Consider the following 16,966-nt stretch of genomic DNA (forward strand, 5'->3'; position numbering starts at 1 on the left):
GTCCTCTGCACTGGCAGGTGGATTCCTATCCACTGTACCATCAGGAAAGTCCCCACATTTTATTTCTAATAGATATTTTTAATAATTTATTGAATCTAATCTAGCGTATGACTCTATTTTACCTTATTTGTTGACTCAAGTTTCCCTCTATAAACTTATCTTCCTAAATTATAATCTCACTAAAACTAGAAATTTGTGTGTGTGTGTGTGTGTGCGTGTATTTGTGCTTCCCGTTCATTTTGCATTTCAGTGCTCAGTGAAACATGACCCCAAGTTCTGTTCATGGAGCCAAAGAATGAAATCTGCAAACTTGCAAACACTCACACAGGCAAAGTTTATTTTAAAGGATAGAGATACAAAGCTCACAGCATAGACACTGAGAGGGGGTGAAGAGCCCCCAGAAGGCAGGGATTACAGCAGTTTTGTATCTTTACTAGTATCAAACTGTATATCTTTGGTTGGCTTGTGACTTTAATATACATCGTTTTTGACCAATCAGTTTGAGTGTCGCAAAGTCCAGTTTGTCATTTTTATGGCTTTTTTGGATCGCACATTTCTCAGTTTCTCCAGACATTGTGATGCCATCCCTCAACCGTTTCTCAAGACCCCAGACCATTATTTAGTAACGAAAGGTATGTTTAAGAGCTAATGGTCTTCTTGGAGTTTTGGGGGGATCCCCCACTTGATAAATTGGACAGCAGGTAATGATTGTCTTATCCTTGGTCTGAATGTTTTATGACCCTCCAGACCAAGGAGGCATTCCTCTGAATGCCTGGTAATTGGAACAAAGAGTGAGATGCTTACTTGGGAAGAGGAAAAAAATGAAATTAAAAAAGAACCAAGGTCTCAGAGTCTTAGACTGTCTAGCAATTTCTGCCTCATCAAGACATAATAAATCCTACATGAATATTTGTGGAATTATTGATTGATGGATGTTGACCATGACGTTTTTCTAATTTCTGAATTGTTAATGTGAAATAAAACATACTTTTTCTCTTTCAAAAGGTGATCATTTTGAACTAAATATCAACAACAATTGAAAACATTCACATGATATATGCAATTCAATGATGGACCAAAATCATCATTCGGATAAGACAGCAGAGGCACAACCTTCTGAGAAAAAGAAAACTAGAAACTGCTGCAATGGATTCAAGGTGGAATGAGTTTTGTATTTTCAAACCAAAATAAGTAAAGGGAGAATTTTTATTTCAAGAAAAGGCAGCCAGTCTTTTTAAAGAACATTATATTTCAAATTAGAGTTTTTGAAAGAAGCATACCTTAAAATATAGAATGATACTTATCTTGGTATACATCAGTCTTTAAATCAGAAAAAATATTTATTTGGTGATATTTCTGGCTTAGAATTTATTAATGTTGAAAATTTAGAAAGATTTTGGTATCCTCTCTTCATTCCTGATGGAACAAAAGGTACTTATAAAAAATATGATTTGAATAAAAGTAGTCTTTGTATAATGGATAATATATTTTTTAAAAAATCTTATATGTGACCTATTGACAGAGAAGATTTATCAGTCTTGTGAATCACTTTGTGGTCTTGACCTATTTAATTAAAAAAATAGAAATTTTGCTCTATTAATTTAAATAATATAGTCTGATGGAAAAGAGATCTGTAATAACTAAAAGACCTGGCCCAAAAGCCTAGTTGATGACTTGAGATGGTCAGTTAATTTTTCTGTATGCAATGGATAAAGGTGATAATCCTGTATCTTGCTTTTGTCACAAAACAGTGAAACACTGAATGATATAGACTGTATTGGGATTTTCGCAGACAGGGAAAAGCAATCCTTGAGCACAGTAATAAGGAAACTAAGACAAAGGGAAATGGAGAAGTTTGCATGAAGTCATCTAGATTGTAAATGGAAAACTCTTGAATCAAAGCCATTTTTTAATTTATTTTTTATTGAAGGATAATTGCTTTACAGAATTCTGTTGTTTTCTGTCAAACCTCAACATGAATCAGCCATAGGTATACATGTATCCCCTCCCTTTTGAACCTCCCTCCCATCCCCCTCCCCATCCCACCCCTCTAGGATGATACAGAGTCCCTGTTTGAATTTCCTGAGCCATCCAGCAAATTCCCCTTGGCTATCTATTTTACATATGGTAATAAAGCCTTTAAACCCCCATAGGGCTTCCCAGGAGGTGCTAGTGGTAATACAGAACCTGCCTGCCAATGTAGGAGACATAAGAGATGCGGGTTTGATCCCTGGGTCAGGAAGATCCCCTGGAGGAGAGCATGGCAACCCCCTCCAGTATTCCTGTCTGGAGAATCCCATGAGAGAGGAGCCTAATCATTATTTAAAATGTTTTCTTCAAAGTTATAGCTTTATCTAGTTGAATAAAGACCAGAGATTAAACTCAATTGCAATCATGTTATATAAGGTATTTTTTAACTTTGTCCAGGGAACATGAGGTCTGTTTGTTTTTTAGAGATTACTGGTAAAGTCTATTCTGATGAAATATTTAAGTAATATTTAAGCCAAGAAGCAGTCACCAGGAGAAGCTACTGGCTAATGCATTTGGAACAATTGTATTGTCGAGGGGTAGTATGATGTGCTGGATTATCTTGCTTTTAAACATGGACAGTTATAGTGATTTCATTTGCACATGTATTCAAGATGACAACAAACCACCTAAAGCAAATAAAGTTGCCTGTGTAGTCTCTTGCGGCATATTTGTAGAAAAGCTTCAAGTTAGCAAGTCATCAGTGTGTATAAAGCATGTTAATTGCAGTCCAATAATAAAGACCAGAGAAGCAATCACAAAAATAGTATATTGAGCCCTTACTGTTATGCAAGACACTATTCTAGTATTTTATTTTTTGTTTTTTATTGGTTACATTGGAGGTGTAATAATCCAACCAGTCCATCCTAAAGGAAATCAATCTGAATATTCATTGGGAGGACTGATGCTGAAGCTGAAACTCCAGTACTTTGGCCACCTAATGCGAAGAATTGACTCATTGGAAACGAGTTGATGGGAAAGATAGGGAAAAATGGGAAAGCTGGGAAAGATTGATGGTGGGAGAAGGGAAAGACAGAGGATGAGATGGTTGGATGGCATCACCAACTCAATGGACATGAATTTGAGTAACTCCGGGAATTGGTGACGGATAGGGAAGCCTGATGTGCTGAGGTCCTTGGGGTCGCAAAGAGTCAGACACAACTGAGCGACTGAACTGAACTGAACACTGGCTGTGCAGGCTTTCTCTGGTTATGGCAGATGGAGCTTCTCAATGTGGTGGCTTCCCTTGTTGCAGAGGACGGCTCTAGGTGTATGGGCCTCAGTAGTTGTGCATGGGCTTAGTTGCTCCACGGCATGTGGAACATTCCCAGACCAGGGACTGAACCCATGTGCCCTGCACTGGCAAGATTCTTCTCCACTGTACCACCAGGGAAGTTCTGTCCTAGTGTTTCAGTTCTGCGTGTCTGTGTGCTCAGGTGCTTCAGTTGTTATCTGACTCTTTGTGACCCTACAGACTGTAGGCTGCCAGGCTCCTCTGTCCATGGAACTCTCCAGTCAAGAATACTGGAGTGGGTCACCACGCCCTCCTCCAGGGGATCTTCGCAACCCAGGGATGGAACCAGCATCTCCTGCATTGCAGGTGGATTTGTTATCATGCAGCCACCAGGGAAGCCTGTTTTAGTTCTATTAGTGGGTGTATTAATTATCACAATTCAGTCAGCCATGTGCTATTATATCCCTTTTCAGATGGGAAAAAAAAATTCTTTTTTAAGAGGTTGAATGACATTCTCTAGGTCCCTAAGCTGGTAAGTGCTGGATTCAAGGTCTGAACTCAGGCAGTCTGAAATCCCATGATCTCAATTGTACTCCATGTTGCTAAAGTATCTATGAGTTTCCATAATATTAGTACCCTCAAGATGTTCTGGTAAGCATGGATTTATAAATGGATTTTTAAATAATCTTTGTCATTCTATACTTCCAAATATTCCCCTTCACACCAAATAATTCAGCTTCAAGCAAACATATGTGCCCACACACATACAAATGCACATGTTGTTTCTGAGGTGTGTATATAGACTCAGCATGTAGAATGTGTAAAAGTGCAAATAGATAGCAAATAATCTTGAATAACAAACAACAGCATGGTTTGATTCTTTCTTACTCCTTTCCCTCAATTTTTGAGCAGAACCAAGTAGGCTATGAAAACCCTGCCCGTACGCTGTTCATCTTTATACCTGTTTCTGTACTTCAGATTTCTTGCACTGCTGTGTCATAATGAAAATTCTTTAAAAGCTTAAAAGTAATGCATCATCTTCAAAGAAATATAAATAACAGGGCAAAAGTAAAAGTTGTCTCAGTCTACCTTCATTCCTATTCCTTTTCCAGAAATCATTAAGATAACTATCCCATTTGTATCCACCAACAGAATCCCTATCCCACAGTCTTCCTCTGGGTCATTGCCTCTGTCCTATTGCTATTTCCCAAGATGCAAAGTGCACTTCTGACTTGGAGAAACTTGTACTTACTGTTTCTTCATCTGAAATGTTATACTCCCATATCTTGCACTTTCATCTCACTCAAATCTCTGTTTAAACATTATCTCATCCCTGACCACCCCATATAAACAATGATATGTATATATATATATATCACCCATATATACGGATAACATTTCCTATCCATAACTCTTCAACCAAACTGATTTTTTTTTCACAGCATTTTTCACCACTTGACACTGACATGCAAATGCACACCTATGTATAGGTGTGTGTGCATATCTATGTCCTTAATGGAATAAAATGACACAAATTTATTACAGCTGTGTAATAATCATACAATTCTGAAGTCAAGAAGTCTGAAATAGTTCTCATTGGGCTAAACCCAAGGTGTTGATAGGGTTGTGTTCCTTCCTGTAGACTCTAGAGGAAAGTTAATTTCCTTGTCTTTTCCAGTTTCTAGAAACTTTAATAGCTTTCTTCTATATTCAAAGCTAGTGATGGTCAATCAAATATTTGTTACATTGCATCACATTGGTGTTGAATTTTCTACTCTCTCATCCATGCTTAAAGGATGCTTGGGATTACACTGAGTTAACGAAGAGAACATATGACAATCTCTTCAAGGTCATCTGGTTAGCAACCTTAACTCCATTTGCCAACTTAATATCCCCTTACCATGTTACCTAACATATTCATAGTTAGGCAGAGTAATGGCATGCAAAGAGGCCCAGGTCCTAATCTCCAAAACCTGTAAATATATTTTTTTCCTAGAGGAAGTCATTTACCCTCTCTGTATCTAAGATTTTTCATCTGTGAAAGGGAAATAATAGCATCTGACTGACAGAATTATGCTAAGAAATAAATCCACTAATAGAAGTACAACAGTAGAACATCTGGTGTGTAGTACTATTAGTAGCTAGAAGCTGAAACTCCAGTACTTTGGCCATGTCATGCGGAGAGTTGACTCATTGGAAAAGACCCTGATGCTGGGAGGAATTGGGGGCAGGAGGAGAAGGGGACGACAGAGGATGAGATGGCTGGATGGCATCACCGACTCGATAGGTATGAGTCTGAGTAAACTCCAGGACTTGGTGATGGACAGGGAGGCCCGGCGTGCTGCGATTCATGGGGTCGCAAAGAGTCAGACATGACTGAGCGACTGAACTGAACTGAACTGAACCATTATTTTTATTGCTTCTCTGAGCTTTATTATTGGACAGCAATCAACCTACTTTGTACACAAGGCCATCTTGCTAACTCAAAACTGCTCTCCAAACATGCTGCATGGGACCATGCAGGCAATCGTACGTGCATGGCCAGGTTGTCATCACCTTGTCGTGTGTGTGAGAATGACACCACGTCCCTCCAGCTCACTGAAATGTAAAGCTGGATGGCTGATTTGAGATCTTTCTTCATTTTATTTATAGGCACTAATCAGTATGAAATTCCTCCTTAGTACTGTATGTGTACATCCCATATGTTTTGGTATGTTGTAATTTCAGTTTTGCTTGTCTTGAGGTATTTTCTAAATTCTTTTTAGCATTCTTTGATCTACTGTTGTTCAAGAGGGTGTTGTAAGTTTTCACATATTTGTGAATTCTCCAGTTTTTACCCTGCTATTCATTTCTAGTTTCATTCCATTGTGGATAGAAAAGATACTCAGGATGAGATCAATCTTCCTAGATTTGTTAAAATTTATTTTGTGGCGAAAATGCAAAGATATGTGTACACTTGAAAGTAATATGTATTTTGCTAGTGTTGGGTGGAATGTTTTGTGTATGTCTTTTAGGTCAATTTGGTCTAAATGTTGTTCAAGTTATCCATTTCTTTATTAATTATATTTACTATTTAAAATGAGGTATTCAAATTTCTACTATTATTGTATTGCTGTTTATTTCTCCATTCAGTGTTTATATATTTAGGTACTCTGATGTTGGGGATAGAAAGATAGAGATATTTATTAAATCTTCCTGGTCAGTTGACTCTTTTATTTTTAATATTAATGTCTTCTTTTGTCTCTTGTGACATTTTTACTTAAAATCTATTTTTTCTGAAGTAAATACAACCACTCTTGGCTACCTACTTCGTGGAATATCTTTTCCTGTCACTTCACTTTCAGTCTTTGTGTGTCTTTAGTTCTAAAGTAAGAAAGTGAGAGTCTTATACATAGGGGATAGTTGAGTCTTGCTTCTTTTTAAATTTTAGTTTTTTAATTGAAGTGCAGTTGACTCACAATATTATATTAGTTTCAGGTATATAGCATAGAGACTCAGTATTTTGACAGACTATACTACACTAGAACTTATTACAAGATAACGGTTGTAAATCCCTGTGCTATATCTTATATCCTTGAAAGTGAAATTGTTAGTCACTCAGTCATGTCTGACTTTTTGCAATCCCCAATCCCATGGACCATAGCCCACCAGGTTCCTCTGTCCATGGAAATCTCCAGGAAAGAATATTGGAGTGGGTAGCCATTCCCATCTCCAGGGGATCTTCCCGACCCAGGGATTGAACCAGGTCTCCTAAATTGCAGGCAGATTCTTTATCATCTGAGCCATCAGGGAAGACTTAATGCTTGTCTATTTTAGCAGTTTGTATCTCTTAATTTCATACACCTAATTGTGTCCTTCCTCTTTTCCCCTTCACTACTGGAAACCACTAGTTCTTTTTCTATATCTGTGTCTCTTTCTGTTTTGCTATACAGAAAAAGCCTTTGTTTGTATTAATTTTTAGATTCCACATGTAAGTGATATCATACAGTATTTGTTTTTATCAAATCATATTTTCTAGGTCCATTCACATCGCTATAAATGGGAGATTTTCATTCTTCTTTATGGTTGAGTAATAGCACATGTAAGTGATATCATACAGTATTTGTTTTTATCAAATCATATTTTCTAGGTCCATTCACATCGCTATAAATGGGAGATTTTCATTCTTCTTTATGGTTGAGTAATAGCCCTACTATAAACATTGGGGTGCATATATCATTTTAAATTAGTGTCTTTGATTTTTCCAGATATATACTCAGGAGTGGAATTGTTGGATCATATATTAGTTGCATTTTTAGTTTTTTGAGGAATCTCTATACTGTAAGTGTCTGCACCAATTTACATTCCCATCAACAGCGTACAAGTGCTCTCTTTTCTCCACATCATCACCAACACTTATTATTTGTAGTTGTTTTGATGATAGCCATTCTGACAAGTGTGAGGTTATATCTTACACTTGTTGTTTTGATGTGCATTTATCTGTTATTGATGTTGAGTATCTGTTCATGTGTCTGTTGGCCATTTGTATGTCTTCTTTGGACAATGTTTATTCAGATCTTCTGCCAATTATTTAATTATTTTTTTAAAAAATATTGAGTTGTATAGGCTATTTATGTATTTTGGGTATTAATACCTCGCCAGTCATATGATTTTCAAATCTTATAGACTATCTTTTCTTTTTATCCATGGCTTCCTTTGATGTGCAAAGACTTTTAGATTTAATTATATCTCCTTTGTTTATTTTTGCTTGAAATTTTTTAGCTTAAGAGACAAATCCAAAAAAATTATTGTTGCAATTTATATTAAACAGTGTTCTGCCTATGTTCTCTGCTAGATGTCTTATGGTTTCAGGTCTTACATTCAGCTTTTTATTCCATATTGAGTTGTGTGTGTGTGTGTGTGTGTGTATATATATATATATATATGTATATATATATATCCATATTGAGTTGTGTATATATATACATATACATACATACACACACATTTTTTTTTAATTTATTTTTATTAGTTGGAGGCTAATTACTTTACAATATTGTAGTGGTTTTTGCCATACATTGACATGAATCAGCCATGGATTTACATGTGTTCCCCATTCCGATCTCCCCTCCCATCTCCCTCCCCATCCCATCCCTCTGGGTCTTCCCAGTGCACCAGCCCTGAGCACTTGTCTCATGCATCCAACCTGGGCTGGTGATCTGTTTCACCCTTGATAGTATACTTGTTTCAATGCTATTCTGTCAGGACATCCCACCCTCGCCTTCTCCCACAGAGTCCCAAAGTCTGTTCTGTACATCTGTGTCTCTTTTTCTGTTTTGCATATAGGGTTATCGTTACCATCTTTTTAAATTCCATATATATGCATTAGCATACTGTATTGGTGTTTATCTTTCTGGCTTACTTCACTCTGTATAATGGGCTCCAGTTTCATCCATCTCATTAGAACTGATTCAATGAATTGTTTTTAATGGCTGAGTAATATTCCATTGCATACACACACATTTAGTGTGAGGAAATGTACTCATTTCATTGTCTTACATGTAACTGTTCATTTTTTTCCAACACCACTTGTTGAGAGATTTGTCTTTTTTCCATTGTATATTCTCATATCCTTTATTGTAGATTAATTGACCATAGATATGCGAGGTTTTTTCCTAGGCTCTATTCTGTTCTGTTGATGTGTGTATCTGTTTTTTGTGGTAGCACCAGGTTGTTTTGGTTACTGTATCTTTGTACCATTGTCTAAAATCTGGTAGAGTGACACATCCAGCTTTGATCTTTTTTCCTCAGGACTGCTTTGGCAGATTGGGGCCTTTTGTGACTCCATATCTATACTTATAACAGTTATAAAGCTGATAACAACAAATTTGATAGCAGAAAAGCTCTACATATTAAATTCTCCCCTTTCTTATACTTTACATTATTATTGTCACAGTTTACATCTACATATACTATCTTTTAAAATATTTTTATAATTTTTTAAAATATTGTTGTCATTAAATTTTTACACTAGAATCAAAACTGATTTGCCCACTACTATTATAGTAATACAGTATTTTGTATTTGTTTCTATGTCTACCTCACTAACAAGTTTCGTGCTTTCTTCTGCTATCATGTTGCTGTCCAGTATTCTTTAATTTCAACTTGAAGAACTCCCTTTAGTGATTCTTATAAGGGAAGTCTGGTGTTGATGATCTCCTTCAGCTTTGGTTTGTCTGGGAGAGTCTTTACCTCTCTTTCATCTGAAAGGTTTCTTTTGTTCAATATAGTATTCTTGGATGGTATGGTTTGTTTTGCTTTTTTCTGAGTTCTTTTAACATATCATTCCACTTCTCATGACTTATAAGGTTTATGCTGAAAAACTTGCTCTTAGTCTTCTGGGGTTCCTCTTTCTATGACAAGTTTCTCTTCTCTTGATTGTAAAAAGTTCTCTGTCTTTCATTTTATTTTAATTATACTGTGCCTTCAGTTCAGTTCAGTCACTCAGTCGTGTCCAACTCTTCGTGACCCCATGGACTGCAGCACACCAGGCTTCCCTCTCCATCACCAAATCTCAAGCTTGCACAAACTCATGTCCATCAATTTGGTGATGCCATTCAACCATCTCATCCTCTGTCGTACCCCTCTCCTTCTGCCTTCAATCTTACCCAGAATCACGGTCTTTTCCAAGGTGTCAGTTCTTCACATCGGATGGCCAAAGTATTGAAGTTTCAGCTTCAGCATCAGTTCTTCCAATGAATATTCAGGACTGGTTTCCTTTAGGATTGACTGGTTGGATCTCCTAGCAGTCTAAGGGACTCTCAAGAGTCTTCTCCAGCACCACAGTTCAAAAGCATCAGTTCTTTGGTGCTCAGCTTTCTTTATAGTCCAACTCTCACATCCATACATGACCACTGGAAAAACCATAGCCTTGACTACACAGACCTTTGTCAGCAAAATAATGTCTCTGCTTTTTAATATGTTGTCTGTGTTGGTCATAGCTTTTCTTCCAAGGAGCAAGTGTCTTTTAATTTCATGGCTGCAGTCACCATCTGCAGTGGTTTTGGAGCCCAAGAAAGTAAAGTCTGTCATTGTTTCTATTGTTTCTGCATCTATTTGGAATGAAGTGATGGGACCAGATGCTGTGATCTCAGTTTTCTGAATTTTGAGTTTTAAGCCAACTTTTTCACTCTCCTCTTTCACTTTCATCAACAGGCTATTTAGTTCTTCTTCACTTTCTGCCATAAGGATGGTGTCATCTGCATATCTGAGGTTATTGATATTTCTCCCAGCAATCTTGATTCCAGCTGGTGCTTAATCCAGCCTAGCATTTTGCATGATATACTCTTCATATAAGTTAAATAGTCAGGGTGACAATATATAGCCTTGATGTACTCCTTTCCCTATTTGGAACCAGTCTGTTGTTCCATGTCCAATTCTAACTGTTGCTTCCTGACCTGCATACAGGTTTCTCAGGAGGCAGGTATGGTGGTCTTGTACTCCCATCTCTTGAAGAATTTTCCACTGTTTGGTGTCATCCACACAAAGACTTTGGGGTAGTCAATAAAGCAGAAGTAAATGCTTTTCTGGAACTCTCTAGCTTTTTTGATGAACCAAGAGATGTTGGTAATTTGATCTCTGGTTCCTCTGCCTTTTCTAAATCCAGCTTGAACATCTGGAAGTTCACAGTCTGGCTTGGAGAATTTTGAACATTACTTTGATAGCGTGTGAGATGAGTGCAATTGTGTGGTAGTTTGAACATTCTTTGGCATTGACTTTTTTGAGAATGGAATGAAAACTGAGCTTTCCCAGTCCTGTGGCCACCACTGAGTTTTCCAAATTTGCTGGCATATTGAGTGCATCACTTTCACAGCATCATCTCTTAGGATTTGAAATAGCTCAACTGGAATCCTATCACTTCCACTAGCTTTGTTTGTAGTGATACTTCCTAAGACCCACTTGGTTTTGCATTCCAGGATGTCTGGCTCTAGATGAGTGATCACACCATTGTGGTTATCTGGATCATGAAGATCTTTTTGGTATAGTTCTTCTGTGTATTCTTGCCACCTCTTCTTAATATCTTCTGCTTCTATTAGGTACAAAAAATTTCTGTCCTTTATTGTGCCCATTTTTGCATGAAATGTTCCCTTGGTATCTCTAATTTTTTTAGGAGATCTCTAGTCTTTCCCATTCTATTGTTTTCCTCTATTTCTTTGCATTGATCACTGAGGAAGGCTTTCTTATCTCTCCTTGCTCTTCTTTGGAACCCTGTATTCAAATGAGTATATCTTTCCTTATCTCCTTTGCCTCTTGCTTCTCTTCTTTTCTCAGCTATTTGTAAGGCCTCCTCAGATAACCACTTTGCCTTTTTGCATTTTTTTTCCCTTGGGGATGGTCTTGATCCCTGCCTCCTGTACAATGTCACAAACCTCCATCCATAATTTTTCATACAGTGCCTTAGTGTGGCACATTACATAGATATTCTTAAATTATTTATTTATCATTTTTTCCTCCCAGCATTCATATGTATTTAAATAATTAAGGAAATAGCTTATGCCAAAAGAAGTTCAAATTTTCATAAAGCTTTTTACAATTGGTAGGCACTAAAACTAATTGCATAGGCAACAACCAGTATATTACCAAAAGCTCTGGATTATGACAATGAATATATAGAATTTGGCAGAAATTAATCAAATCAAATGCACAGATAAAAAGAAATTTAAAATGATAAAATCTGTTTAAAAAAAAAAGGAATTAGCCACAAGATAATTTTCCAAAGTGATATTTAAGGCAATACAATTGCCTGTAATTAGTACATAATGGAAAAAAGAAGAAATATATCAAATATCAAAAAAATTTTAAGTGATTTTCCCAATGTATTAAAATTACATAAAGCAAAATTCAATCAAAGAGATCAAAATCAAAGACATCAAACACATTAAAACACATCAAAATATTTTTTAAAACATAAGGTTAATATTTAATAAAAATTAAATCTTTGGGCTGGGTATTAGATAGTGAAGTGAAAGTCACTCAGTTGTGCCTAACTCTTTGCGACCACATGGACTATACAGTCCATGGAATTCTCCAGGCCAGAATACTGGCCTTTCCCTTCTCCAGGGGATCTTCCCAACCCAGTCTCCCACATTGCAGGCAGATTCTTTACCAGATGAGCCACAAGGGAAGCCCAAGAATACTGGAGGGGGTAGCTTATCCCTTCTCCAGCAGATCTTCCCAACCCAGAAATCAAACTTGGGTCTCCTGCATTGCAGGTGGATTCTTTACCAACTGAGCTATGAGGGAAGCCCAGGTATTAGATAAGCACTTTATAATATTTTTTCTTTTTAATATTTTTAACTCTATAATACAAATGATTCTAACTTGGTTATGATATGTCTTACAGAGGGTGGTAGGAAAGGCTTTGACATTTAACACTCTTCTTCCACTAGTGCAAAGAAAAATATATATATTTGCAGAGTGTGAATGGAGCAAAGCTTTAAAAACAAGTCATGTTAATAAAAAGAAAAAAGAGGATAAATCTATAATGACTTTGCAAATTACATACATTTGGTGCATTGACAAACTTTCACAAACACATCCATGAGCTCATGAACATAATTTCCTTTGAACCTTACAATGACCCTATAAAATAAATAACATAACTATTTTGTATTATCTTTTAATGGATTAGGAAACTGAAGTTCAGTGAACTGTGTAATTTTTTTCATCTTTGTTGGGTTAGGAAATTAAAAACAAGACAACTGGATCTAGATCTGATTGCAAAATACATTCTTTTTTCTTGCATCACATGCATACCAGGTAATCCATGAATAATTTTCTACCTTTGCTAAGAGAAACAAAGTAGTGGGTAGGGGATATTAGAAGAAAGAAGAGGGGAATTATAAGATATAAAGTCCATATATGAAATAAAGTCAGGGTTAAAAAAAAAAGAGATACAGTATATCAAGAACTTAATTTTTCTGAAACATATCAATAAATTGCATTCCAATCTTGTTTGGAAGTAGCGTATTTAATCATTAATACTTCAGGTCAGTTCAGTTCAGTTCAGTCGCTCAGTTGTATCCAACTCTGTGACCCTATGGACTGCAGCACCCCAGGCTCTCCTGTCCATTACCAACTCCTGAAACTTGCTCAAACTCATGTCGATGGAATCAGTGATGCCATCCAGTCATCTCATCTTCTGTCATCTGCTTCTCCTCCTGCCTTCAATCTTTCCCAGCCTCAGGGTCTTTTCTAGTGAGTCAGTTCTTCACATCAAGTGGCCAAAGTATCGGAGCTTCAGCTTCAGCATCTGTCCTTCCAGTGAATATTCAGGACTGATTTCCTTTAGGATGGACTGGTTTGATCTCCTTGAGGTCCAAGATTCATTTAAAAATTAGACTAAACCTTATGGAAACTAAGGTCTAATAATAATGCCATTCACAATGCTTTCCAGCTAGGAATTCTTCTCAGAAATTATACAATTTAAAGCTTAGAAGAAAACAATAAATTTGTCTCAATAATACAAATAGCACAGTGATTTGAGATTATGTGTGTACTCATTTGTTCAGTCATGTCCGACTCTTCACAACCCTTGGACTGAAGCCCACCAGACTCCTTTGTCCATGGAATTCTCTAGGGAAGAATACTGGAGCGAGTTGCCATTTCTTCCTCCAGGGGAGTTTGCTGACCCAGGGATCAAACCTGCATCTCCTGTGTCTCCCACATTGCAGCCAGATTCTTTACCACTGAGCCATTGGGGGAGCCCAATTTTAGATTACAAATATTCTGAAAGCAAGACTAATTGGGTGACATTAAAATCATGGTAAAGTGAGAGTCTCCCTTTTTCCATCCCCTTAAATCTCCAACCAGTAGAACATCCACCGCCTAGCAAAGTTGACTCTGCACAACACACCAGGATGCCAGAGAATCCATGCATCTGTACATCCAAAGTTGAGTGGACTGGAATACATAGAAGAGGTGGAACTGGGGGACAGCAGAGGCAGTTCCTATGACCCCAGACCCCCATTTATGGCTGCTGAGCCAACAGCCTCAGAGAATCTAATTGCCTCAGGGGAAGCAGTGCACATAGCTCCAGCCTCTCAGGCATAGCAATCCATAGGAAATTGGGCAGTAACAGCAACAGGGTCTGTGATGATTTCCTCTAGTCTGGGAAGTGCCTACAACTCTGAGCCACACCTCCCACCCACAGTAGGTACACCCATGAATCTGATAACTCTGAACACAGCAGAGGCACTTGAAAACCCAGCTTCCAGTCTATGCTTTCCCTCTCTCTGTGGTCAAGAAGTCTTTGTGCTGAAGGAGATCCTGACATTCCAGTGACCTCCGTGGTGACACTGACAGCAGCAAGGCATCCACGATCTCAGAGTCACAAGGTGACAATTTTCTGAAAGTGACAGAGTATAGTGATCTAACTGATAGAGAATCCAAAATGTCATGAAGAAACTGAATGAGTTACAAGAAAACTCAGAAAGGCAATTCAATAAGCTCAGGAATAAAATTAATGAACAGAAGGGATACTTTACTAAAAAAGATCAAAATTCTTAACAAAAAAAAAAAAAGAGAGAGAGGGCAATTCTGGAACTGGAAAACTCAATAAACAAGATGAAGAATGCATTAGTAGGCGCTAAAAATAGAGCAGACAATATGAGAGAGAATTAGCAAGCTCAAAGGTGGAAATCTAGAAATGATATAGATAAAGGAGGAGAGATAATTAAGACATAAGAAAATGAGGAAATTCTTTGAGAAATACCTGACTCTTTTATGAAGGGAAATATTATCATAATGGGTATCCCAGAAGAAGAGAGGGAAAAGGGAACAGAGCTTACTTAAAGAAACAACAGCTGAGAACTCCCCAAATGTGGGGCAGAAATAGGAAATGCAACAAAGAATATTCATTCTCTATGAACCTAAGAGGATACCTAATTACTTCAACACAAAAAGATGTTCTCTAAGACACATTATATTAAAACTATCAAAAGTCAGTGACAAAAAGACTTTTAAAGGCAATTAGGAAGGAATAGAGGGTAACCTACAAAGGAAAGACGGTTTCCTAAATTACAGAAATTACAGGCCAGGAGAGAGTGGAATGACATTTTCAAAATGAAAAAAAACTGTCAGCCAAAAATATCTTAGCTAGCTAATGATAACGTCTAGAAAGTTGTCATTCAGATATGAAGGAGAAATTAAGAGTTTCCAAGACAAACTAGGGTGGAAGGACTTCATCAACACTAGACCTGCCTTATGAGAAACACTGAAACTCTTTTAACAGAAACAAAAAGTCTTTTACCAAAAACAAAAAGTCAAAGGTACATAAAACTGAGACTCACTGGAAAAGACCCTGATGCTGGGAGGGATTGGGGGCAGGAGGAGAAGGGGATGACAGAGCATGAGATGGCTGGATGGCATCACCAACTCAATGGGCATGAGTTTGGGTAAACTCTGGGAGTTGGTAATGGACAGGGAGGCCTGGCGTGCTGCGATTCATTGGGTTGCAAAGAGTCGGACACGACTGAGTGACTGGACTGAACTGAACTGAAGGTGATAAATAGAGTCTAAAAATTGCAACTACATATCAGAATAGAATTTTAAACACTTCATTATAGAATAAAGGTTAAAGAAAAAAGTAATACAAATGACTGTACCTCCTTAAATTGGTAACAAACTCACAACATAAAAAAGGATAATTTGAGATAGCAGAAACATAAAAGTTGAAAAGAATGGGACTGATATAGGCAAATGAAGATAAGGTGCTATCAGCCAAAAAAGGATTATTTTGTCTTTGAGATATTTTATACAAACCTCATGGTAACCATGAAACATAAATCTAGAGCAGAGACACAAAACATAAAAAAGAGGAAGCAGAAAAACCTGATTAAAAAAAAAAAACCTACCAAACTAAAATGATTAACACAAACATAAACACAAAAAGAAAAAAATGGAGATATAGACAAATCAGAAAACAAAAGACAAAAAGACAGTACTAAGGCCTCATTTATCTATTATCACCCTAAAGGTAAATGAATTGAATTCACCAATGCAAAAAAACACAGGGTGGCTTTGTTGTCAATTGTTCAGTCACTCAATCATGTCCGACTCTTCGTGACCTCAAGGACTGTGGCATGCCAAGCTTTCCTGTCCTTCACCATCTCCTGGAGTTCACTCAAATTCATGTCCATTGAGTCAGTGATGCAAACTCATCCTCTGTCATTTGTTCTCCTCCTGCCTTCAATCTTTCCCAGCATCAGGGTCTTTTCTACTGAGTCCGCTCTTTGCATCAAGTGGCCAAAGTATTGGAACTTCTTCATCATTCCTTCCAATGAATATTCAGGACTGATCTCCTTTAGGCTGAACTGGTTGGATCTGCTTGCAGTCCAAGGGACTCTCAAGAGTCTTTTCCAACACCACAGCTGAAAAGCATCAATTCTTCTGCGTCCAGCCTTCATTATGGTCCAACTCTCACATCCATACATGACTACTGGAAAAACCATAGCTCTGAATAAATGGATCTTTGTCAGCAAAGTAATGTCTCTACTTTTTAATATGCTGACTAGGTTGGTCATAGCTTTTCTTCCAAGAAGCAAGCATCTTTTAATTTCATGGCTGCAGTCACCATCTGTAGTAATTTTGGAGCCCAAGAACATAGTCTGTCACTGTTTCCATTGTTTCCCCATCTATTTGCCATTAAGTGATGGGAACAGATGC

The 16,966-nt window shown here is 37.3% G+C and overlaps 1 protein-coding gene across 1 annotated transcript in view; it reads left to right on the top strand.

The window, feature by feature from the left end:
• The first annotated feature begins 1,067 nt into the window (after positions 1 to 1,067).
• LOC133043304 (solute carrier organic anion transporter family member 1B3-like) overlaps positions 1,068 to 16,966 on the top strand; it is a 60,738-nt gene continuing 44,839 nt past the window's right edge. The window contains exon 1 of the mRNA XM_061124132.1: positions 1,068 to 1,157. Coding sequence (XP_060980115.1) covers positions 1,068 to 1,157 — 90 coding nt within the window. The remainder of the gene's footprint in view (positions 1,158 to 16,966) is intronic.

Source organism: Dama dama, chromosome 22, assembly GCF_033118175.1.
Source record: "Dama dama isolate Ldn47 chromosome 22, ASM3311817v1, whole genome shotgun sequence".
Classification (NCBI taxonomy): domain Eukaryota; kingdom Metazoa; phylum Chordata; class Mammalia; order Artiodactyla; family Cervidae; genus Dama; species Dama dama.